The 26,446-nt window shown below is 38.3% G+C and overlaps 1 protein-coding gene across 3 annotated transcripts in view; it reads right to left on the bottom strand.

Annotated features, from left to right (window-relative positions):
* The window catches only part of STK32A (serine/threonine kinase 32A), a 107,847-nt gene that overhangs the window by 29,662 nt on the left and 51,739 nt on the right, over positions 1-26,446 (bottom strand). For all 3 annotated transcript variants that reach the window (XM_067463711.1, XM_060765136.2, XM_060765137.2), the window contains exons 5-6: positions 18,245-18,418; positions 955-992 (exon numbers count right to left, since the gene is read on the bottom strand). In XM_067463711.1, coding sequence (XP_067319812.1) covers positions 955-992; positions 18,245-18,418 — 212 coding nt within the window. The remainder of the gene's footprint in view (positions 1-954; positions 993-18,244; positions 18,419-26,446) is intronic.

The raw sequence follows: 26,446 nt of genomic DNA, 5'->3' as shown, positions 1-26,446 counted from the left end.
AACAGATAATAATAATAATAACAACAACAACAACAACAATTGCTACCCATCCTTCCTCATAGCTTAAGACTGGGTACAACATGCAATATGCAATGCCATATCTCTATCTCTGTCTGTCTGTCTGTCTGTCTGTCTGTCTCTCTCTCTCTCTCTCTATATATATAGGGATGTATCATATGTTGGTACCTGTTGCTGATTTGTGCTGTAAAGTGGACAGGCAGTTAATGTGCTTTGTAGCATAGGTTTTTATTGTTGAATACCATTTATTTGTTTTTGCAATGTAATTATTTAAGTTACTTTTGAGAAACAAGAATATAAATAAAGTTCTAAAGGACTTTTGTTGCACCTTTTAGACCTACTGAGAAAAAGACATTTCTGATAAAAGGCTTTCGTGGATTTCAATCCATTTTCACATGCTAGTAATTTCTTTTTCTGAGTTACAAACGTGCAATACAGGATACTTATATATTTTTTATGTTAAAACAGACTTTAAAAAGTTATCACTTGGAGTACAACTAAAAAGGAGAGTAAATAGTTACTTTCACTGAACAGCAGCTTGCTACTTTTTGTGCCTTGAATCTAGAATGGTAACAGCTTGTTTTTAACAACATACTTTCCAAGAGCTTGTTCGGCTAGATTGGGAAACAGGAGTTTAATCAAAACCCCAAATGGCAATTTTCCATCTCCTCGTACATGAAATACAGGACATGTGAGAAATGAACTATTATGTTGATAATTCAAGATGGGTAACAGTTTTAAATGAAAACCACTAATCTTACAACATAAAATTTGTCATTTTTTACGAATTCAGTGGAAACACAGAATTGAAGGTAGATATTTGCCTCAACTTGTTTTCCATCTAACAAGAGTATGGAAGTCTCCCAGCAATGGTGTGTTTTACTGCGTGGTTTCATATATTTCTCATTACTGTCTATGGAAACAATTGGCACTCACCATGCTCATCCAGCAAGATGTTATCAGGCTTTATGTCTCTAAAATTAAAGAAAGAGAAAGAGAAAGAAACCTATCAGTTGAGAACAACGTTAATATTATGACTGTAAAAGCTGTAACTCATGTCTCTCATATATTTTTAATTTGCTGATGTAGTTAAAATTCACTGGTGTAGTGTATCATGACCCCATCTATACTGCCCCATTAGGCTCAGTTTGAGACTGCATTATATGGTAAGTATAGATTCATATAATGCAGTTTAACTTCATTTAACTGCATTATGAGAGTCTACACCAGGGTCTCCAAAACTTTTAAGCAGAGGGCCGGTTCATGGTCCCCCAGAGTGTTGAGGACCCAGACTATAGTTTGAAAAAAAATATGAATGAATTCCTATGCACATGGCACATATTTTATTTGTAATGCACAAAAACATATACAAACAATACAATGTTTAAAATTAAGAACAATTTTAACAGAATTTAAATTTACCAGAATTTCAATGAGAAGTGTGGGCCTGCTTTTAGCTGATGAGATAGTCATGTTAATTACGATTGTTGTTGTGTGCCTTCAAGTCATTTCAGACTTAGGGTAATTCTAAGTCTATAGAATAGGATGGAGGGTGGGTAAATGACCTTGGAGGGCTGCATCCTGGGTCTACATTGACATACAATGCAGTCTCAAACTGCATTATAGTAGAGTCTCATTTATCCAACATAAATGGGCCGGCAGAACGTTGGATAAGCGAAAATGTTGGATAATAAGAAGGGATTAAGGAAAAGCCTCTTAAACATCAAATTACATTAGGATTTTACAAATTAAGCACCAAAACATCATGTTTTACAATACATTGACAGAAAAAGCAGTTCAATACATGGTAACGTTAAGTAGTGATTATTGTATTTATGAATTTCGCACCAAAACATTGCAATGTATTGGAATAGCTGTAGATCTAGGTGGGAGGCAGAATGCGTTGGATAATACAGAACGTTGGATGAGTGAAGGTTGGATAAGTGAGACTAACTGTATATAGCAATGTAGATGGGCCCATAATTTCAGATCCAAATAAATATTCTTAGAGACTATTATGGGACAATCATGTTCTATAAAAGTGAATGGGTTGAATTAAAACTGAGATGCTGGGAAAAATTATGTCACCAAAACGGGAACAACATGGGAGGTATGAGCATGCTTGGAGGTTTTCAAAATCTCCCCTTCACTTTTCAGGTAAGGGACAGTAATCTTTCCTCAATAACTGAGCGAGGTCAGAAAATTGGGAGATGGGTATGTTCAGATCCTTGTTCCAAGAGAAGATGCACCCTGTCCTTTTGTTGCAGGTTCTACTTCTGCAATATTATTGTTGAACGTGATAACATGTATAATAAGTCCCATCCAAAACAAGTTTGAATCTGGAATTGGGGAATATTATCTTTAAAAAAATGTGTACCATACATGAACCCCGATGTTAGAGTGAATTGGAACAACACCCATCAACTGAAAATCTTATGAAAGTTATGACATAATCCTCAGGATAATATAACCCTATACGGCTCCAGTGCAGCTTACTTATCCGAACGTATCTCTCTCTACATTCCACCTCGTAATTTAAGATCTACTGGGGAGGCCCTGCTCTCGGTCCCACCGGAGTCACAAACGTGTCTGGTGGGGACGAGGGATAGGGCCTTCTCAGTGGTGGCCCCCCGCTTGTGGAATTTGCTCCCCAGTGAGATTAGATCGGCGTCCTCTCTCCTCACTTTTAGGAAAAAACTAAAGTCGTGGTTTTGGAGCCAGGCTTTTGGCTAGTGGACATAGCACTTAGACACTGAACAGGACCACAGAATTATGACAACTAGAAATGGATATGTGATTCTGATTAGGTGATTATGTTAGTATATGAGTATGTGATTTTAATTAGTGTTATTGTTAATTTTCTATATATTTGATTTTATGTTGTTGTATTGACATTATGGCATTGAATTGTTGCCCATGTAAGCTGCCCTGAGTCCCCCCTCAGGGGTGAGAAGGGCGGGGTAGAAATGATGTAAATAAATCTTGAAGAAGACCATCAAGATACTACACTTGAGACTTTTCATTTTTAGGGAGCTTTGCTTATTTTTCTAAGTGGATCTAAAATATTAGTGGTGTTCTCACTAGGTTGTGGTTTTCTATTGTTTTAGAATTTTATATAAATAGAAATGGCACAGAGTTCTCTCTTGAAAGAAGCACAGCAGGAAACATAGCTTTCACTGCTTTTGCTGTTTCACCTTCTTTCCTTAATGCATCAAACTCCCCCCCCCCCCCCCCCCGCCCGCCCTCAACACATAGCACCCTTGGTGAGGCATTTAGGACATGCGTAATCCATTGCAAGTACTTTTACTACAATGGATAAAATGTGTTATTGCCGAAAGAATGTAATGCCAAAAAAAGCTCAGTTTATTTTTGAACTTATTGATTGACCTGAAGAAGACATCCTCCACAGCAACTTAACTAAGAAAAGAGGCATCCAGTCTTTCAGATTTACTTTTAGCAATGACGATTTTACACAAGTAACACACTGTTCTTTCTTTCAAAACCTCTCTGCTCTCCATGCTAAGTGCTGCTACTCTCATTGCAAAGATCCACTTCAGAGGCCACGATGATGATGATGATGATATTTATTGTATCAAGAGTGAACTAAGGGTACAGTTGTAATGTATTTAAAAAACACTTTTGCATTATATTAAATATCCTTTGACCAGTAGCTGGCCACTTGGAGTGCTTCTGGTGTTTCTATAAGAAAGTCTTCCAATATGCATGTGGCAGGGCTCAGACTGCATTGTAATAGGTGGTCTGTGGTTTGCTCTTCTCCACACTCGCAAGCCGAGGACCCAACTTTGTGTCTCCATTTCTTAAGGTTGGCTCTGCATCTCGTGATGCCCGAGCGCAGACTGTTCAGTGCCTTCCAAATCACCGAGTTTTTTGTGTGCCCAGGAGGAAGTCTCTCATTCAGCATCAGGCATGGGTTGAGGTTCCGGGTTTTAGGCTACCACTTTTGGACTCTCGCTTGCTTAGGTGTTCCTGCGAGTATCTCTCTAGATCTTAGAAAACTATTTCTTGATTTAAAGTGTTGCTGTGATGGCTGAAATCTGAACAGGGGATGGGCCGGATATTTCACTGCCTTGGTCTTTTCATTACTGACTGCTACTTCCCAGCGGGTGTCACGTGTTACAATAGTGGTGTATGGCACAGACATCCTGTGATAATGTGGCATGTCTCACTAAGAGCCACATCCACTAATCAAACCTAATAATACTATGTTTTTACTTAAATATTGCATTGGAATATGCTTTAGTTGATACAACTTGCTTTTTTCATAAGTTGTTCTTTTTCAAAGCCATAGCAATGCTTATTATCTGTATTTGTTTATTTAAAATGGATATTATCTTCACATCTCTCTGCGAAACCTGGGTTGTCCATTAGGGAGAAATTTTCTCAAACCATAGAAGAAAGCAAACTACTTCATCCTTTTTTGCTAGAGCAAAGCAGCAACTGATATGCCCGCTCTTTGCACCTGACTGACTTTACAAGAAATTACCTGAGCTTAATAGGCTAATTACATTGCTTCCGGGCACCTGCCATGGGAATTAACCAAGTAACTTGTAATTTAATATACTGTACAAAGAGCATGGAAAACACCATTCAAACATGCCGACAGCCATTAGAAAGAAGGGGTCTGGGGCTTTCTAGATCAAGGCTGTACCAGTGAATATACCAGGGAACTCAAAATATATTATTTAGATTTAGGATGCCCAATGATTTCCTCATTATTATGCGTGGTCACAAGTCGGTATCTTTTTAATATCCACAAATTGTTGCTTCTCCAGAGCTTTGCTTCTATAAAGTAAACAGTTGTATGCATATCTCTTGAGTATTTCAACTACAGGTGCTGTACTCTACAGCTAACATGGTACTTTATTGATTTAATGCCACTCCATTTGGGAATAGTGTTAATTATAAGAGTTAGGAAAACCTTCCAGGTGGCCAAAGCTATTTCATCATGTTATAGTTATCTCATTTATATAACCTGTTTTTTCCACCGTCAAAGCTTCCAGAAGGCTGATAGTTCCCATACCTCCCATGGTTTCCTAATAATGTCTACCTTTCATCATGTTAACTAGGCATCTAAGACCTCAATTTAACAAAATGTTGGTAGAATAGGCTCAAACCTTATTTGAGATAATGCCCTATAGGCATAATTCATGTTGTTAGCCAAGCAAAATGACTCCTTTATTAGCTGAAGTTCCTAACATGCCATCACACTATTTAAATAATTACTTTAAAGGATAAAAAGGCTGCAGATCAAGGGAAGAGACAGAAAAGTAATATACATGTCCTGGGAAGTTAATAACCATCAACCAATGAATGAATTTGTTAGTATAAGCTTTCATAGACTTCATCAGACTCATGGAGTGAAGTGCCTAGGAACAGGCCATTTTGAGTAGGCTGCATGTGTGACGAGAAACAGAAATACAAAAACATATGAGTAAGGCAAAAAGGTGGGACCACTTCAGTTTTAACAATAGAGTTTGTGGATATATTCCAATTCTGACATTTCTCTTTCCAATCTTAATCTTAAAGGTAAAAGTTTCCCCTGACATTGAGTCTAGTCGAGTCTGACTCTGTGGGTGGTGCTCATCTCCATTTCTAAGCTGAAGAGCCAGCGTTGTGCGTCGACACCTCCAAGGTCATGTAGCCAGCATGAGTGCATGGAGCACCGTTACCTTCCCACAGAAGCAGTGCCTATTGATCTACTCATATGTTTTGAACGGCTAAATTGGCAGAAGCTGTAGCTAACAGCAGGAGCTTACCCCACTTCTTGGATTCGAACCACCAACCTTTTGGTCAGCAAGTTCAGCAGCTCAGTGGTTTAACCCGCTGCACCACCAGGGGGCCCTTTATATAGGGAGGGCCAAAAGTCACAAAGGGGTTTCAATATTTAATAACTACTTTTTGTTGTTTTTAACTAACAATATCATAGCATCATATACAGTATATACAGGTAATAATTTTATGTTATGTATGAAAAATCAAATTTTGTAATTGGTGTCCAATAATATAGCATCATATATATTCATATGCTATATATATAGGACCCTTTTGTGACTTTTGGTCCATATTGTGGGTTTTGTTGTTCAAGGACATATCTACAAACTCCAGTCCATTGACAGGGGGTTGAGTGTGCTACATATATTATAATACTAGTTGATATCCCATCCTCATGAGCAGTTTGTCAAATCTCCTTTCTGGTTCCCAGAAAGCATCACACCACATTTCAGGAGGTGCCTCCACCATTTATATGATTATCTCCCAACCTCGACTTGGGAGGCACCATCTTTTTACTTGCATTTGTCCCCAAAGTTATTAAATTGACCTGGTCACCACATTACCATACCCACAAGTTTTGCATTGCTATTGTGATTCACACATATAGCCTACTGAAAAAGATTTGTTCTCTAGGTCTTCACTCCATACATCTGATGAAGTAGACTTAAATCTACAAAAGCTTATGTACCAACTTTTTCTATTAATCTGAAAAGTGCTTCAAGATCCCTTTGAGTACTGATTCAGACTGGCACAGGTATACCTTTGATATTTATAAACCAATATTTTATATTTCTGCCTTTCCCACTTAGATCCAAGGTGGCTTACATATAAAAACAAATACAAATAAAACCACATATTGCTAAAACATAAAAGGGATTTAAATTATGTTAAACTGTATGTGAAATTAAAAAATGAAAAGCACAGAATAATAGTATACATGCCTTCTGTTCCAGAACTGAATATAGTTCCAAACTTTCCCAAAAGATTCAGTGCTAAATACTGACACACATAATTACCATGAAATAAGTTTCATTGGTGGTTGGGTTGGTGATGCTTTTCTTGATAGTCTAGTATCCCATTACAGTCAATGGAAGAACTGAGTCCACAAACCAGACTATCTCCAACAGTCAAGCAAATTCTGCCTGGTGGAAGAAGTCCAACTCGCTACAACATCTAAACAATGAACTCTGAAACATCTACTAGAATATAAAGACTTGAACCTACTATGAAAGGCCAGCAAGGAAAGAACTACACAACTTTCTTTATTTTCTATCTTCCCGTTAATAAACACTTCTGCTCAGTACATCAAAGGGAAAACAAATGTGGCTAGGCTTCTGGGAGAGCTACAAAAATAGCCTTTACAAGTTTGAGGCTTGAGATAAGAAGCAATTTATTCATATACTGAAGTTTACAAATGGAATGAAGCCTCTTATTGCTTTGATAATGCTTCAAAACTGTATATCCTAACACTCCATAGACCGTCCTATGTTTACGACAAAAACTGCAGGATACGCAGTTTCCACAGCATTATCAAAGTACACTTTTAAAGGGTATCCCCTAGCCTAAATTTAATTTATTCCGCACTTTCCACTGGCTCCAATCTGGAAGTATTGCACTGAATTGAGCCTGATCCCAGCTTAGACTGTTATCTCAGCCTTATTGTTTTCTGATGCTTCTTTTGTTTGTGTTACGTTTTTAATTGATTGATTTTAATGCTGTTTTATCTGTAACGTGGGCTTGTCCCCTTGTAAGCCGCCCCATGTCCCTTCATGGGAGATGGTGGCAGGGTATAAAAATAAAGTTATTATTATATTATAATAAGAGACTTCATGTCATATGTAAACTACAGCATACTAATATTGTATACCTGACAATTGCACAAATTGTTTCAACTATTAATATAAAAGCTGTAAAACACAGAGGAAGCCAACTACCGGTTTTCTTTTTATGTACTTCTTTGAAATTATGCCCCACTGTTCCTTTTGAAAGCTATGCGGAAAGAGACATACTATCTATATTTACAGATTCTGAAAGTCGTCATCTGCAGACACAGAGGAAAACTGCCTTAAGGCATCATGCAATCATATGCAAATTGCAATTTAAAATGGAGCAGGTGTTTTCTGGATAGCGTATGTCCTGCGGTACCAATGCTAGAAAAACAACTAGAGGAACAAAGAGGCACAAAGCGGAGGGAAAAAGCCCAGGGAGCTTCACAATACCAAGAAGTAAAAATTGCGCGCTCACACAAAGAGCTTACAAAGAAATCACTCCACTGATGTGTGGTGTGGAAAAGATGGGGAGAATCCAAGATATGCACATTTCAGTCTACACTTTTATTTAAGCATATTGAGAAGAAACAGACTAAGTATTTAGATTCTCTCTCTCTCTCTCTCTCTCTCTCTCTCTCTTACACACACACACACATACCCAGGATGAATACTTCAGCCATTTGTCATTACCATCATCAACTGAACTAGGAAAATATTTTTTAAACAGGAATAATTTAGTATTTAATTGGTAAGATGGTCAGCAGTCAAACTGAAATTAATTTGCCTTTGTCTGTTGTTCAAAAGCGATGCAGCATCCAAACTCGCAGAAGAGGAAATATTTTTACATTGTTCAAAGTATCCTTAGTAATGAATCTGAAAGATGTGCCAGCTAAATTTACAAAAGTGCATCCACCAGCCATTTTCTTTGCATATGCATTTAAATAGGCTCACTTTATGACTATAAATGGAGAACAGCAGTTTCTAGTTGAGAACAAACCCTTTATTACTAATGGAAAATTGAAAGTCTTACGATCGGCAGCCGTTGCTTGAATGTGTTTGCCCTTCTGCTGTGACTGTCTAAAGTGAGGAATTATAGGAAATTTAGTCTTAAAACCTCTGAAGGGACACATAATATTTATCCCTAGTCAAAATCTCACACTTTTCTCAGAGTGTTACTGATGTGTGAGATGGATTTTGAAATCCTGGAGATGTCCATCTAGATGCTGTTTTTTAAAAATGATATTTTGTATCCCGTTTAGAACAAAAGGCTGATGCTTTTAACTATCAACTTTTGTATTCTGAAAGAATAGTTTTGGTACACTATCCTAATAAAATCTGCAGAACACTTCATATAAGCCCCTTCTATACTGCAATACAAAATCCAGATTATCTACTTTGAACTGGATTATATGGCAGTGTAGACTTATAATCCAATTGAAAGCAGACAGCAAGTGTTGTTTCTCTGATTCCATCGTATGTGAACTGCACAGCAACGAATTATATCTATAAAGAACAAAGTTCAGCATCTTTTCTCATTTATGATGGATGAAAGCATCTCTGTGCAATTTGTAAAAAAAGTTTATAGAACTAAATTGAACTGACATTTGTTGGAATGTAATTCTAACACAGCCCTATTTTACTTCAATTGTTTTTTTCTTACAACCCTATATTTTAGTCAGTAAATGGATTTGTTCCTAACCAGGATTTGCTGAAAATGCAGAATGGCATACCCCACTGTGCAGTGTGTTTGTAAATCAATATCTGATTTGGGGAACAATATTTATTTATTCATGGTTTGCTCACAGGCATTTAGATTTGGGGTGTCTAAAATGTAAAATCAGAACATAGAGTCGATCACATGAAAATAATGGAGCAAAGCAGTGTCTAATTAAATGTTGTGATAAGGTCAAGTTAGTGGAGATTTTTTTTAAAGAAATCAGTAATAAGCTGCACACGCCTAGCTTCTACTTCTTATACAGAAATACAAAAAATAATAATGATGTCCTTAAAGTATCTTAGTTTTTCAGAACAAATAATGTCACCAATGTTTTCATGGTATATACCATGCATGTATAAAGAACTTAGTAAAAAGCAGCTGCCCATATTGATTATTAAATGAGATTAAGGCCTTCAAAAACATTGAAACCAAAATATTCCAAACAATGTAATTTTTATACGACATCAGCAAAGATCACATTAGTTAACCCTTTTCAAAAGCAATTCCTTCTTCTAAAATATAGCCTACAGCATCTGTTAGTTGTTGGTGTCTCCCATCTAAGTACTAACTAGAGGTAACTCCCCTTAGCTTCCAAGACCAGACGGGGTCTGGTGTCTTTGGGATATTTAGGCCCAGTTATTTTATTTATTTATTTATTTGCTATATTTGTATACCGCTGTTTCTCAGACTAGACGGCGACTCAACGCGGTTTACAACAGAATATAACAATCGACAGTATACAGTTTAAAAGCATAAAAACTTAATACACAATACATATATCAACAACAATCCAATTCATCTCCTGACTAAAATCGTGATCCAGTTTCGTCGTCCATATTGCCAGTCCTTTAATCATTACATTCTTTGCACTAAGTTAACCGAATGCCTGCTCGAACATCCAGGTTTTTAATCTTCTTTGGAATACCATCAATGACGGTTATCTTCTGATATGTTATTTCAGATAATAATAATAATAATAATAATAATAATAATAATAATACTTAATTTGTACCCCACCCTATCTCCCCGGGGGGACTTATCACAGATAGTAAGTGGGATGTTTTGTTTTGTTTTATGCATTTACATAAGACAGAAGATAATGTGGCAATGCTGCATCAACATGGGAAGGTCAACATGCTCCTAAATATATATCAGAGATGTTGGTTCTCCACTTGACTTCGCTAAATTCACTAAATTCAGTTTCTTTGTGCAGTAGGGACATAATTCCATCTTGTTATATACCCTCACTTGTTTTCCCAACCAGATGATCCTAGAGCCTTTGCAAGAGATGGTCATAGAAGAAAGGTAATACGCTAGAAAAGTAAATGATAGGATTGGAATAGAATTATCTTGATGGACACTAGAGTTCTGTTGTCTTGTGTTCAAATGGTCCACTAACTCATTTGAAAAGGAGGCAGAATGCAAATGGCACCCACTTATATCTCCTTACATTTATCATCTCATCATTTGGTCACACTATCCAGCAAACATATCACTCATGATAACTCTGTCTGCAACAAGAGGATCCAACTTAGCGCTTAAAAGTATGAAATTCAAAACAGTGCAAAAATAAAAAAATAAGGATATTCTTCTCTTTCTCATAACCTCAGCCACAATCCTTATACACCACTTTGTCCTTTAAAACCAAGCAATTATATGAATTACATTACTAGCAATCCTCTCTGCCCAACACACTTTCCACACCTCCATAAACCCAAATGCAGAACAACCTTATTTCTTCTCTGTCTCACCAACTGTAATTCATCCTCATTCATTATTCAGTGGCAGCACAAACAGGCGAAGAGCAGAAAAAGTTAACCTGATACCTTCATTACCACACTGTTTTGTTTCAAAGGCTCCTCTGGTAACAAAAGCATGAAACAGGCAGTTGAAACTGACCAAATCGAAACAGGGTTTTTTTTTCAGTATCAGGAACAACTTGAGAAACTGCAAGTTGCTTCTGGTGTGAGAAAATTGGCCGCCTGCAAAGATGTTGCCCAGGGGACAACAGGATGTTTTGATGTTTTACCATCCTTGTGGGAGGCTTCTCTCATGTCCCCACATGGGGAGCTGGAGCTGACAGAGGGAGCTCAACCCACTCTCCCCGCATTCAAACCACCAACCTGTTGTCAGCAGTCCTGCTGGCCCAAGGGTTTAACCCATTGTGCCACTGGGGGTTCCTGTGGAAAGAGTTAAACAAATGACAAAGAAAGCAAAGGTTTACAGAGACACTGGAGAACATATCAAAGATACTGGAAAACAAAAGAGCTGTGGCAAGCTAACTCCAACCTTTTCTTGAAGAATATAGCTAAATGTTGTTATAATTGATGCTGTTATTCCCTTGGTTCTATGCTAAGAGGAACATGGAATATCAAACAAACAAAATACGGTAATTTACAAAATGTTGGCATTTCAAGTTATGTTTCCGTGCTATGTGTTATATATTTGGAAATGTAAGATATGTTAAACTGCAACTGTTCCCAAAGTTAAGCACCATAAAAATCCTACAAGCTTCAGTGTCTATACTATTTATCACATATTTCAAACTCAAGGCCCATAGGCTGACTCCGGACCATCATGTCATTTTATGTGGTCCTCCAGATGCTGTTTAACATTTACATGAAACCGCTGGGAGAGATCATCTGGAGTTTTGGAGTTAGGTGTCAAATTTGTGTGGACAACACCCAACTCTATTAATCCTTTCCACTAAATGCCAAGGATGCCATTCTGGTCCTGAACTGGTGCCTGTCATCAATAATGGACTTGATGAGGGCCAACAAACTGAAACTGGTGCCTTCCCCGATTAGGAAATTTCCAATACCAAGTCCCAGAAGCACTTTATTAGAATTTAAGACTGCCGCACTCTGCACACTGCACTTGCCCTATAATATCACCTGTCACATCAGCACTTTTTAATCCTGTACCCTTTACTCTGGCCTGGCCCAGTTTTATCTTGTTGATGTATTGTTTATTGCTTGTGGTTTTGTTGTTTTAATACTGCTTTAATTGTTTTTAATTTGCTTTGAGTGTATTGTTGTGTTGTGTATTGAGGCCTTGGCCTTTGTAAGCCGCATCGAGTCCTTCGGGAGATGCTAGCGGGGTACAAATAAAGTTTAATAAATAATAATAATAATAATAACTAAATCTAGACAAGACAGAGGTACTCCTGGTCAGTTGTAAGGTGTATCAGGGTGTGGGATTACAACCTGTGTTGGATGGGATCGAACTCCCTCTGAAGACACAAGTCTGCAGTCTGGGGGTGATTCTGGACTCATCGTTGACCCTGGAATCCCAGGTGTTGGTGGTGGCCAGGAATGCCTTCGCACAGCTAAAACTTGTGTTCTAGCTGTGCCTGTACCTTGGACGCCAGACTTGGCCATGGTAGTCCATGCCTTAGTCACATCCCGTTTAGACTACTGCAATGCTCTCTACGTGGGGCTGCCTTTGAAGATAGCTCAGAAGCTGCTATTAGTGCAGAGATCGGCAACTAGATTGCTAACTGGAGTACCATATTGTGAGAGGACGACTCCCATGCTGCAACAGCTCCACTGGTTGCCCGTCTGCTTCCAGGCTAAATACAGAGTGCTGGTCATTACTTATAAAGCCCCAAATGGTTTGGGTCCAGGCTATTTGTCTAATTGCATCTCCCTGTGTAGACCATCATGTACACTGTGGTCTACAGTGAAGGCCCTCTTCTGAGTCCCACTCCCGTCACGAGCTCGGTGGGTGGAAACAAGAGAGGGGGCCTTCTCTGTGATCGTTCTCCATCTCTGGAACTCCCTCCTTAAAGAAATAAAAACCCTCTTCTCCTTTAAGAAACTTATAAAAAGGCACCTATGCACTTTACCGTATAGAGGAGAGGAGTATTAGGAGTGCTGGCTAATCTATGTGTATTAGAAATTGTTATGATACATCTTAAAAGAAACACTGTTGTCAGCCATTTTTAATGTAATATCTCATAATTTGTTTTTAGGGTTTACATTGTAATGTTTATTTATGTTTTCGTTTTTATGTCTTTGTTTTTGATTAATTTTCACACTTAATTCCTTTGTTGTAAGTTTTCTGTTGTTACTCTCCATTATTTTGTATTATTTTGATGTGCCGGTACCTATTTTGAGGCATTGAATGCTTGCCTTTTTATGTGTAAACTGTTCTGAGTCCTTCTGGGGAGAGAGAGCAGTCTAGAAATAAAGTATTATGATGATTATGATTATTGTAAAGTGAACACATGGTACACAATACAGTATTTTTAATAACTGTGCGCATGAAACAAATTTTGTAGACATTGAACTCCAAGAAAGCAGAGACCACTATCTCAGACACTCATGTGGACAATTTTAGAGTTTGAAATATTTCAAAATTTTGGATGAGGGATACTCAATCTGTAATATAGGGCAGACCTAGGAAAATTTTGGTCCTCCATCCAGAATCTTTTAACTACAACTCAACAATTACTGACTACAGTGAATTATTATGCAAATTATAATGCAGCTATATAAGGAAGGGAGGTTTCGGTTGTAGAAAATGGCTGCTCAAGATGTTAATAAAAATTGGTATTTTTGGCCAGCATGACAAATTGGCAGAAGGCATAAAATCAAATTGCTCCTCATTATTCAACTTTCAAAAATATGTGATTTTTTTCAGATTGGATTCATTAAATAAAATTAAATGTTTTCGTGCTGTAATTCATATATTGCATATAACATTTCACTATATATAAATACAGAGAGAGAGAGAGAGATTTATACTAAAACTAGATTTTATTTCTATAGAGAATTAGTTTTTTAAATGAATACAATACAGTTTTAGAAAATGAAAAATTAAAACTTTGCTTATTGACCATCCTGCTTCATGAGGTTACTGGTTCACACACTCCTTTAATCACACCATGTGCATACCCCATGTGTTACATTTGTTTTTTGTCTTTAGTTCTTTACTTGAACAATGTTATAGTCACAACTGAATAATTGAATAATTTTAAATATGCTCAGTATACCAATATTTGTATTCTTCAAACATCATCACTTTTATAACGTCTAAATTTGCATTTCTCATGCAATGATATTTTTAATTCCCAGGACGCGCAAGTATTATGGTTCTTACACTGCATAAAAACAGATGAAGTGGAAAGTAATAAGGTTCTGATGGGATGCAATTATCCACTTACAGCTGAATCCTAGAGTATTTACTCAAGCCAGAATTCTATTAGATGCAGTTTTTACTGAACTTCAAACCTCTAAAATGGTGTCCTTGGAAAAACACAATGCAATCATATATATGGCTCTTAGAGGAAGAAACTATCAATACTGGTAACAAATAAGACAACTTTGCAACCAACTAAACCCAATGTATTTGGGGGGGGGGGGGGGAGCTTGATCTTGTCTTTCCCATTAACCAAGCAGCTGAAGGTCACAACTGAAAGTTAGGAAGGTGGTATTTCCAAGGTACCATCTGAATTGCTGTATAATGCAGTTTGAAGCTGCATTATATGGTCATTGCAGACCCACATGATGCACTTTAACTGCATTATTTGACAATGTAGATGGGGCCCAAGAGAAGGAAAAAAGTCAACTTCTTTTTTAAAAAAACATTTTTTATTAAAATTTCAAAAATGCAATGATAAAATCAGCAGTATTAAATTTGTGAGAATAGAGAAAGAAGAGAAAGAGATAAAAGATAGAAAGGAAAAAAAGGGGAGGAAGTCAAAGTCTTTTGGGGTTATAAAAGCAGTTTTTGGGGTAGTGATTGCTATTATCAGATGAAAAGAAATTATTATTGGAAAATAACATGACTCAGAATTCCTCAGACATTGTCTTCTGTAATAATAATCTGTGAATTAAAGCCATTTCTGCCCTAAGATCTAAACTCATCAAATGTTCTAAGAGAAAGATGCATAGATGACTCATCTATATAAAAGGGTTTTTTTTAATGTATCCTTCAAATCATTTATGACGCATGGCAACCCTATCATTGGGTTTTCTTGGAAACATTTATTCAAAAAGGATTCATCATTGCTCTTCTCTGGGAATGAGAAAATATAACTTCCTTAAGGTCAACGAATGGGATTCTTGGTCTTCTGGGAATTCAACCCCTGGTCTCCAGAAGTTATAGGGACCTTGCAGACTTGATTTAAACACGCTTTGAAGGAGGTTAAAGATACCCACTCCGAAATGGGTTTAATTCTCCATGAGCATCCAAAAGAAGTAGCTTTTCAGGAGATTGTCCCCCTGGGGCCACCTCAACCCCCCTCCATAAAGCCTTAACATGAAATAAAATTTTCCAGGTTGCCATGAGGCTGCTCCAGCAGCCCTCCTGCTGTGTAAAAATGATGTACCAGAAGGCGAGGGGAGGGGGGAGGAGCATTTCCCCCCCCCCCCGCCGCCTTCTGGCGCATTATTTTCAAGTACCAGGAGGGAGGTGCCCTCCTTGGTTCTCTGGGCTTTTGGAAGCCCGAAGAACCGAGGTGGGCTTTGTGGACTGATGCCAGGACTGCGGAAGCAGCCCTGTGGGACAGTTTCCACTGGCCCTATACTCCATCCCGGAACTTTCAGGGAGGCCCAGGTCTAATGGAGTATCAAAGTAATTAGGGACAAAGCGGGATTTAGCTGCTTTATCTTCAATTACTTTGCTTTTACTGGAGAGGTTGTTTGGTCATTTAGTAAACGCGCAACAGGTCCCGCATTTTTGTGCCTTTCTGGAAGGGCCCTTAGGCCCCTTCTACACTGTTCTTAAATCCCAGGATCTGATCCCAGGTTATCAACTTTGAACTGGATTATATGAGTCTCCACTGCCCCCGTTGGTGCAGTGGTTTAAACAGTTGTGCCGGCAGGACTGAAGATTGACAGGTCGGAGTTTCGAATCCAGGGAGAGCATGGATGAGCTCTCTCTGTCAGCTCCAGGTCTCCATGCGGGGATATGAGAGAAACCTCCCACAAGGATGGTAAAACATCAAAACATCTAGGTGTCCCCTTGCAGACGGCCTATTCTCTCACACCAGAAGCAACTTGCAGTTTCTCAAGTTGCTCCTGACACAGAAAAAAACGGCCATATAACCTGCAATGAACTGATAAAACTAGCATCAGATCCTGGGATATAAGGACAGTGTAGAAGGGCCTTAGTCCAATGCTCAAACTATTAAACCACACTTACTTTTTAAAACATGTATATATCAATGAGAATTGCTTCAAGAGAGAGAACCAAAACCCAGAAATATGTACAATACTACCAGGGTAGCTTATATTGTATTGGGTAGCAATACCAGGGAGGTATATTGTAGATTGTCTTATTTCTCTCTGACTTTGTCTTTCTTTCTCTCTCTCTTTCACATACACACACAACCAAATATAACCCACCCCAGTGTTGTTCCTAATTCATATCTATTCCACAAACATGTCTTAAAACACTGAGAAGAAGAAAAGCTGCAGCGGAAAAGAAGAGAAGATAGGATTTAGCACCTCTTTGAAGTCCCATCCCTGGCACAGCAATAACTTTAGCTACAAGAAGCACCTGTGTGAGTATGTGTGAGTATTTATGCACACATAACATGAAATCTAACCTTAATATACAGTATTAGGTTTATCTAAAAATCAAGCAAAATACTATGCATAATTGACAAAAGTACCTTGCAGCATCAGTAAAGAAAAACTCAAAGAAGGCTAATAGGCCAAGAATACACTACCCATTTATACCTAAAAATCCCAAATGCAAATTGAGCTAGTAGACTGCTACACACGTACACGTATATTTTCTTTAAAATCTGCATAAAATATTTTAACTGATATGAGAGGTATTTCCAGTAATCTGGAAATCTACTGGCATCACTAAGAATTCAGTTACATACCAAATTTCTATACAAGCCACCTTGAGTTCCTATACTGGGAGAAAGGCAGGATAAAAATAAAGGAAATAATAAATAAATAAATAATACTTCACCAAAACAAAATTTATATGTATGGCTACTTATATTTATTTATTTATTTTACATACTTATATTCCGCCCTTCTCACCCTGAAGGGGAATTCAGGGCAGGGCACAACATACAAACGGCAAATATTCAATGCTGGGGCATAAATAAATTATATGCATACATAAACATTTGTCTTAACATTAAAATGCACTGTTTAAAAACATCTCAATCATCCGCATCTAGTTGGCATAGTAAGGTTTTCTATCGCTGCTTTATTGTGCTGTTCCGAAAGCTTGGTCCCACAGCCAAGTTTTTACCATCCTTCTGAAGGACAGGAGGGAGGGGCCTGATGTTATCTCACCAGGAAGGGATTTCTATAGCTAAGGGGTAATTACTGAGAAGGCCCTCTCTCTTGGCCCCGCCAATGGCACCTGTGAGAGTGGCAGGACAGAGAGCAGGGCCTCCTCAGAGGATCTTAATCTCCACAATGCTTCATAAACCCCTGCTACAGGAATGGCAGTTTATATTATCGTATATACTCATGTATAAGTGTAAAGAAATATTCAAAAAATCAACCAAAAAAATCTCAGTTAATAAATCCTCAGATCAATCTGAGTATTGTGTCTTAACTCTTATAAAAAGGAACAATCTGCTTCTCTGAGGGCCCTTCTACACTGCCATATAATCCAGAATATCAAGGCAGATAATCCACATTATCTGCTTTGAACCGGATTATCTGAGTCTACCATATAATCCAGTTAAAACCAGATAATCGGGAGTTTATAGTGCTGTGTAGAAGGGCATGAGAAGAATGACAAAAGTTCATCCTAGAGGGACCTTAAAGAAATACCATTCTCCTGAGCTTTCTCCAGCATGGCATCGCTTATGGTCTTTCTGGATGCCTGGATGGGGAAATGGTGGTGGTTGAATATTCATTTGCCAAGGTCAATGACCCAGAAAGTGTTATTCCTAAGTTCCTAAAGAATAATTGAGCTATCAATACCAAATAAGTAAATTTCAAAAAAAGTGTGCTTGACTTACCTGTGAATAATGTTTTTGCTCTGAAGATAGTCCAATGCCAAGGCTAACTCACAGATGAATAGTTTTACAGTATCCTCTTGGAAACGGACATTTTGCTGTAGGTGAAAACGCAAGTCTCCTCCAAGAAGCAGGTCAACCACCATGAACATGTCTTCTTCATCCTGGAATGAATACCTAAAGTGGAATAGGCAGCACAAGAAAATGTCATGCCTTGATTTTTGCTACGGTCAAAGAACAATCGTGAAACTAATGAGACCTGGGCTTTCCAAACCCAAAATTGCACAGCATAGTAAGCCATATAAAGTAGGTCCACAGTATCCACTGGGGTTTGGTTCCAGGACCACTCCACCCATCCCAGATACCAATAATCAATTGATGCTCAAGTCCTATTATATACAATGTTGTAGTATATATGAAACAACAGAATCAAGGTTTGTTTTTTTGCCGATGTGTGTGTGTGGGAGGGGGGTCATATTTTCAAGTCATGTATGATACATGAGCTCATGGTGGTACTAGTAATATGCAAAGGCATTTTGTAGCCTCTTAGAAACTAATTCTAGACTAATACAACTATGGTTTTGAATTCCACTCCCATGATGATATTAATGTTAGGGTAACCCTACACTTAAGGATTTAGGACATTTGTGCATAGCAAACAGAAAATATACTGAGGAATGACCTATCCTATTTAAACTGGTCTACTACTAAAGACATGTGGTCAGAATTTAATAAAATTTAATCTTCTTAGATATATAGCCCCACCCCTTATAGTTTTATGGGCTAAAATTCCATTTTGTAAATTTGGGAGAAATGCATCCCAATTTTTTCTAAGAGTATCCTTGAATGATGTCCGTAACATTATGTGCAAGTTATACTGAATCAGCTTCCCCCCCCCCCCCCCCTAACTTGAAATAAGGAAGTACTGCAGAGAAAGAGAGTGTGACTCTAAAAGTTTACTGCAGGAAAAGAAAGTTAAACTGACAATATATAAGATACAATTCTCTATAAGCATGTGGTCTTAAAAACTGTAATCATTTGAGGCATAATAATTTTAAACGTTTTCCAGAAAATGTTCCATTTCTTTTTTCCCCCTCCTTGACAACAGCACTATTGTTTCATAAATGCTCAAGACCATTTTCATTCTGTATTGTTTTATTTATTTCAAAGTACAGCTCAAAAGGGGGAGGAGCATGTCTACACCTCAAATAAATCATCTCATTCTCGTTTCCACACTCCCTTCATAATTTCCCTCACAAGACCTTTTTGTCCCATTCGTTTTAAATAACAGCAAGTTAAACATGGCTCAAGAAATCAATACATTTTAGACTTGGCACAGTCAATGTTCTTGAATACAGAAAAGAAAATTAGCTGCTTTTCTGCCAAGACAGTCCCCGAGGAGCCAACATAATTAAATACAAGATAAAATCGCATCATCTCTCTGTCAATGGACAAAGCAGGATGCATGGACATAAGCTACAAACACAGAGGGAACAATCGTACAAACCTTTCTCACCCTAAAAGGTACAAGAACACTGAAGATGCCACTTCACCAACAGCAAGAAAGTGCCCAATATACTGTAATCTTATTTCTTTCTCTGGAGAAAGATATAGAAGCGCAATACAGGGTGATTTGTACAATGCTGAGTGTCCCTGGGTATTACTTCTTTAACAGCAAATTTGGTACCACAGACCAAAATAATATGGGAAGACTGGGGACAGGTTCCTATACTATGAAAAAGAACAGCAATTCAGCATGTTTCAGGGAATATTTATTAAAAACTAACAATATGCACATGTGAAATGATACAGCCAGGTTAAGGAAAGCTTGCATAAGTAAACAAAAACGTTTTGAAGCTAAGAGATGCCACTTGAAAGCTTCTTCCAAAATGTATCTAGGATTCGTTTTTTTCCTTTAATACCTCTTCTTAAGATTTCCATTTGGGTGACCAAACTTGCAGATCTTTGCTTTCGAACATGCTGGGAAGAGTTAGTGGTGCAGTCTTATCTTTCCAACTTGCACTTGGCTTTGTTGTTCCTACATCCATAGTAAGATATTCTGGAGTTACCTGTTGTTTAACTTGCCTGTTGTAGGCAAACACACTCAGGAGTGACTAGAAGAAAATCCCTCTTTCCCAGCTCAAGCTTTACTATATATAGCATTTGCTGCAACCCAACCCAACACTGAAAATTCATCTTTCTCCATCTCTTCCTGCATCACTTCATCATCTTTCCAACACCAATGCTGCTATAACAAAAAATCTTCCAGCTAGACATAGACATGGTGCAAGCTTAAATAAATAGACTTTGTGAAAATGAGTTTCTTTGCCAGAGCCTTTGTTATATTTATTTATTTATTTACTTACTTACTTATATACCGCTGTTCTCAGCCCGAAGGCAACTCACAGCAGTTCACAACAAATAAGAACAGCAAAAATCAATGCTACAGTGTAAAAAAGCAGTTAACAACCTAACACATTACACAATTAATAAACAATTACTACAATAACCATTCACTATCGTCAGATCATCAAAAACATAATCCAGATTCGTCATCCATTGTTCCATTCCTATGTTCATATGATATATGCTTGCATTTCCTTTGTACATACATATGGCTGTTGCACGAAAATGACAGACAGAAAGGGTCAGTAAAGGAATAGGTAACTGGATTTGTAACAGAGCAATGCCCTCTAACCATTAAGAATTACCTCACAAAACTAAGTAGACAAGTATTCAGAGTAATACTGTAATACAAGGAGAATTAAAATCTGTGTTAACTATTCAATACTAGATGGCAATTCTGAGACATCTCTATTTGTAGACCAAAACTGTAGCATTAGTACAGTCCATGGAGTCTGGATCAAATTAGATTTGTAGAGAGATTTTTTTAAGCTGCTCAACAGAGAGGGATGTAAAAAAATCAATACAGTGATCAATTGAGCTGTTCCTTGGACTTAATGTTCTCTACAGGGTTCTCCATCATCTTAGAGGACTAGGTGGTCTGTGTTTTAAAAAGGAAAGAAGCAGAGCAAACGGTTCCTCAAAATGTACTCTTTCAGCCCTAAAACAATTTTTTTGACATGAAGGACCAGAAGACTGCTGGGCATCAACAGTGTAAAGTCAGAAAATCAGATAATTCACCAGGGCGCAATCATAGCAGATGATTCTAAAGTAGCTTCTCCCCAGGTTCTCTTTGCCTTCATCAATTATACTCAAAGAGCTAAATTTTAGTCTTACTCTTTTAAATCCTTAAGATATATTTATAAGACTTTAATTTTAAACAAGGCATGGATTACTTTAGTTCTTCCTGTGACCACAAACCAAGCTAGACAGGCCTATAACTATAGGACGGTGTACTTGTGAATAGTTCCTTTCCATAGTCAGTCTAATTGTATTATAGGGGATAAAATGGCTTCCTTTCTCAGAAGCAGTATGTGAATATGTTCATGTAGAATTCACATAGTGGTGCTGGGAAATACAGTGTTTTTGTTTTCTTTTAGGAAATAATCAGAGCCTGAGGCTACTGGCAGAGTCTAAACTGTCCCATGCAGTTTCTATAGATCATGATGAGAATGCAGAGGCAATTCATCCTGTGGAACACTGTACATTAAAAGGTCAGTCGTAAAGGAACAAGAAACACTCTCATATACTTTAAAAATAAACACTGAGCTAATTAGACCAGATGCGCTGATTTATCACTGGCTGTAAATTAGCTCAGCTATTTCATTGTGGCAAACAACTACCACATTTTCAACATTCCCACTGTGAATTTATCTGATATGTTTGGCTTTGTGGATTTCTGAACATCAGGGTAAGTTGGGTTATTTTTTCTGGCGACTCCTTTTTCAGCTCTGGATCATGATCAGAACTGCTTTCCATATTTGAATCTTGAGCCTAAGACAATGCTTCTGCTTCTACTAAACCAGATGCATAGTCCTGTGTATAATCTGGGACTGACTTTGTCTTTCCACCATCTCTTCCAATGGATTTTAAGCATGCTATTTGGGTACTTTCCAGCATTAAACAGGACAAAAGGCGGGGTGGCAACAATGATATAATGCCAAGTTCAGAGAGCACAAAGCTGTCATTTTTAGCCTGCTCTTAATTTAAAGGGCTCCATCAGCCAGCTGGGCTATGGCTATTCCATTTCTGATACGGAAAATGGCCTAAAATGACATGTTTGGAAGGGTGTCCACACTGTAGGAAAAGAGGAAGATCGCACTCCAGATGCACAGACTAAGTCAAGGAAGACATGTGCAAAGCCATAACAGGTTGGTTAAAGAAAGGGTAACTTGAAGGCTTCTTTTCACAGGATTGCCATAAGTCAAAGCTGACTTGAAGGCACCTAACAACAACATCAAAGTAGTTCCGGAATGCAAAATTTTAAAATTATTCTAAAGAAATAGTTATCATTCCAAAGAAACCATACAGCCCACACCTATAGATCTGCAAATACAATTCAGATTCAACCTCAAAACCTTTTCTTGGTATGCTTATTATCTTACTCAAACTGTCTTTTCAATATTCTCAGGCACTAAAGTGACTACTACAGTTGATCATTCATCAACCTGTTTGCACTGAGACATTTGGAGAATGTGTGTGTGTGAAGAGAAGATGCAGATATGAATTGGATTATGAATGTTGTGTATAACAAGGCTTTTAAAAATGCTAGCCCCAATAGGGGTTGAAGGAGGCAGGATCCATTTGAGCTTCACCTTCAACAATAACATATAAAATTCCTAAAAAGCTTGTTTTGATACATCAGACATCAAAGCTGCAGGAAGAACAAGTGATGGAACAATTAATGGCTTCTCCAGTTCCACTTATTGGAGATACTATGTTTTGCTTATTTCATGGCACATAATGTTTTCAACAACTATTGCTATGCTTCCACTAGTATCAAGGGAAGTGCAGCTCTGACTATGAGGCACTGAGAAACATGGGAAACATTCTTCTGGGTAAACAGAATTATGGACCTGGCAGGCCTTAAGTCTTGTCTTGCAGAATAATAATTCTGTTATAACATATTATTGTAGCATAGCAATTCTTTGCAATTCTATTGTGGGCACCACAATTCAAGAAGGATACTGATAAGCTGGAACTTGTCCAGAAAAGGGGGGGGGGGATGATCAAAGGTTTGGAAATCAAGCCCTATGAGGAATGGCTTAAGGAACTGGGTATGTTTAGCTTGGAGAAAAGAGGGCTGAGAGGGGCCATGATAGCCATGTTTAAGATGTCACACTAAGGAGAAGGCAAGTTTGCTTTTTGCTGCTCTGGAGACTAGGACATGGAGGAATTGATTCAAATTGCAGGAAAAGAGATTCCACCTAAATATTAGGAAAAACTCTGTGGTGGTAAGAGTGGTTTGGCAGTGGGATATGCTGCCTCAGAGTGTAGTGGAGGTTTCTTCTCTGGAGATTTTAAAGCAGAAGCTGGATAGCAATCTGTTAAGAGTAGTTGATTGTATTTTTCTGCATGGAAGGGGGTTGGTCTGGATCGTTCCTGTGGTTTCTTTGAACGTCATGATTCTATGTATCAATATTGATATCCAAAACGCAATTCTTGGCCTTGTAGCACCATTTTCCAATTGTACGGCTGTGTACAGATTTGTGCCTTCAAGTCAGTTGTTGATTTATAATAGATTCGTGAATTTCAGAGGATTTTCTTAGGCAAGAAATACTCAGTGATAGTTTGCTATTGCCATCCTCTAAAATATAGCCTATGGCATCTGGTATCCTTTGGCAGTCCCCCATCTAAGCAATAACCAGCATATAGTTTCCAGGATCTAGTGCCTTTAGAATATTTATATTTAGAGTATCTGCTATAAATTAATTCTCATCAGAGTACAAACCTAGCTGGCAAATACACAGCTAGAGTACTTTCAACAGATAGAACAGAAATATCCATCTGAGCAAAGGCTTAACAATGTTTTGACTTTGGTTCTGGCCCTACACTGCTGAAAATTCTAGGTAAACCTCGTAAAACAATATTTCACTAGTAAGCCTGCACGGATTTCATAATGTGCTTCCACTTTCCCCAAGACCTACTGCTTTTGAGAAGGAATTAAAAATTTAAGGTGATATGTACAGATGCACTCAAAATCACAATTAACCTTCTTGCATTTGAGACTGCAGTATTTACTCAGGGAAAATTAATTCACTCTTTTAGTGTTGACTGCCAAAAGCATATTATTAATAGTCTAGACCCAAAGGCTCAGAGAGACAAGGATTTTAGATGTTATTTATTTCTCCAGCTTAAGAAGGTATAAGATGCCCTCATTTATCATGCAGTCTGTTTCCCAAGCATCCTTCACTAAATGCCGAACAACCACTTGTAGATGGTACTCTTGTATGATAGACTTACTGTTTTTCCTTGTCTGTTTTTTCTTGGAGCATGTTGGATTTCTTTAAAAAAAATGTAACTATGAAAATGTGAAAACAAGAACCTTTCCAGTGAGTACATAAATGTTTAGAAACAAGAATTAGAAGACAAAACTGCCACACAGTCTAAAATAAATATAATTTATTTACCCATATATACTCGAGTATAACTCAACCCGAATTTAAGCCACAAAATACTAAGAAAACTATTGACTCAAGTATAAGTCTAGGGTAGGAAATTGAGCAGCTACTGGTAAAATTCAAATTAAAAATAGATACCCTTAAAATTATACTAATTGATGCATACAGCTTCTCCTTTGCTCTCAGCACAGCAACCCAGCTGGGTTGCTATGCCGAGAGGAAAGGCCGTGCATCTTCCTCTCCTCCTGTCTAAGCACAGAGATCCAGCTGGGTTGCTGTGCCAAAACAGGAAGAGGCACATCACTGGTAGAAACCCTGCAAAGGGCTCCTTTCAGCCCCATGCCTTCCTGCCAAGATCCCCACTCGAGTATAAGCCGAGGGGGCCTTTTCAGCATAAAACATGTGCTGGATAATAATAATAATAATAATAATAATAATAATAAACAACTTTATTTATAGCCCGCCACCATCTCCCCCAACGGGGACTCGGGGCAGCTTACATGAGGCCAAGCCCAAACAGCAAATTACAATTCAGTAAAATACAATAAAATAAAAACCGAAACGCAAGCAACAATACAGTAAAATACAAAAACATGATGAATACAATAACCAATGAACACAAAACATAAGACTGCAACGAACAAGCACAATAACAGTGAGCAAACTGCATGTACAATAAAATGATTAAAAACTCAGGGTGAGATAAAAGGAGCAGATTATTTGCAAGGGAGAGCCATTGGGAAACAGAGTAGTAAACAGGCCTTCGTACAAGGGGAAGGTGTACTCCAAGGACAAAAGCGTTGAGGGGAGCAATAGTATAAGGTTGTATGGCTACTCTCCAAAAGTGCAACGGCAGAGCCAGGTCTTGAGATTCTTTTTAAAGAGGAGAAGGCTCTCTCCTTGTACCCACAAGATGAGCCTGTGAAACTGGCAGGGGCAAAAGGAGGGCCTCCCCCAAAGATCGAAGAGCTTGGGCTGGTTCATGGAGAGAGAGAGGGTCATGAAGGTAGGTGGGTCCCAAACCGTTTAGGGCTTTATAGGTGAGAACCTGTACCTTGAATTGGGACCGGAAAATGAATGGCAGCCAATTAAGCTCCTTAAACAGGGGGGTTGACCGCTCCCTATAAGTCAACCCAGTTATTAATCTGGCTGCCAAGCATTGGACGAGTTGTAATTTCTGGACCGTCTTCAAAGGTAGCCCCACGTAGAGTGCATTGCAGTAGTCCAGTCTAGAGGTACCTAAGGCATGGACCACCATGGTCAAGTCAGACTTCACGAGGTATGGTTGCAGTTCGCGCATGAGTTTTAAATGTGTGAAGGCTCTCCCAGCCACCGCCGACACCTGTGCATCAAGCATCAGCGCTGAATCCAGGAGGACTCCCAAACTGCGGACCTGCAACTTCAGGGGGAGTGCAACCCCGTCCAGCACAGGTTGCCACCCAATCCCCTGGTCAGATGGACGACTGACCTGGAGGACCTCTGTCTTGTCAGGATTGACCCTCAGCTTGTTTGTCCTCATCCAGATCATCACAGCGGCCAGGCACTGGTCCAGTATCTGCGGGGCTTCCTCGGAATCTGGTAGAAATGAGTAGTGGAGTTGGGTGTCATCTGCGTAGAGATGGTACCATACTCCAAAACTCTGGATGACCTCTCCCAGTGGTTTCATGTAGATGTTAAATAG

This window comes from Anolis sagrei, chromosome 2 (assembly GCF_037176765.1).
Source record: "Anolis sagrei isolate rAnoSag1 chromosome 2, rAnoSag1.mat, whole genome shotgun sequence".
Lineage (NCBI taxonomy): Eukaryota > Metazoa > Chordata > Lepidosauria > Squamata > Dactyloidae > Anolis > Anolis sagrei.
Note: the sequence above shows the minus strand (reverse complement) of the source record. Positions and strands in the feature narration are given on the sequence as shown.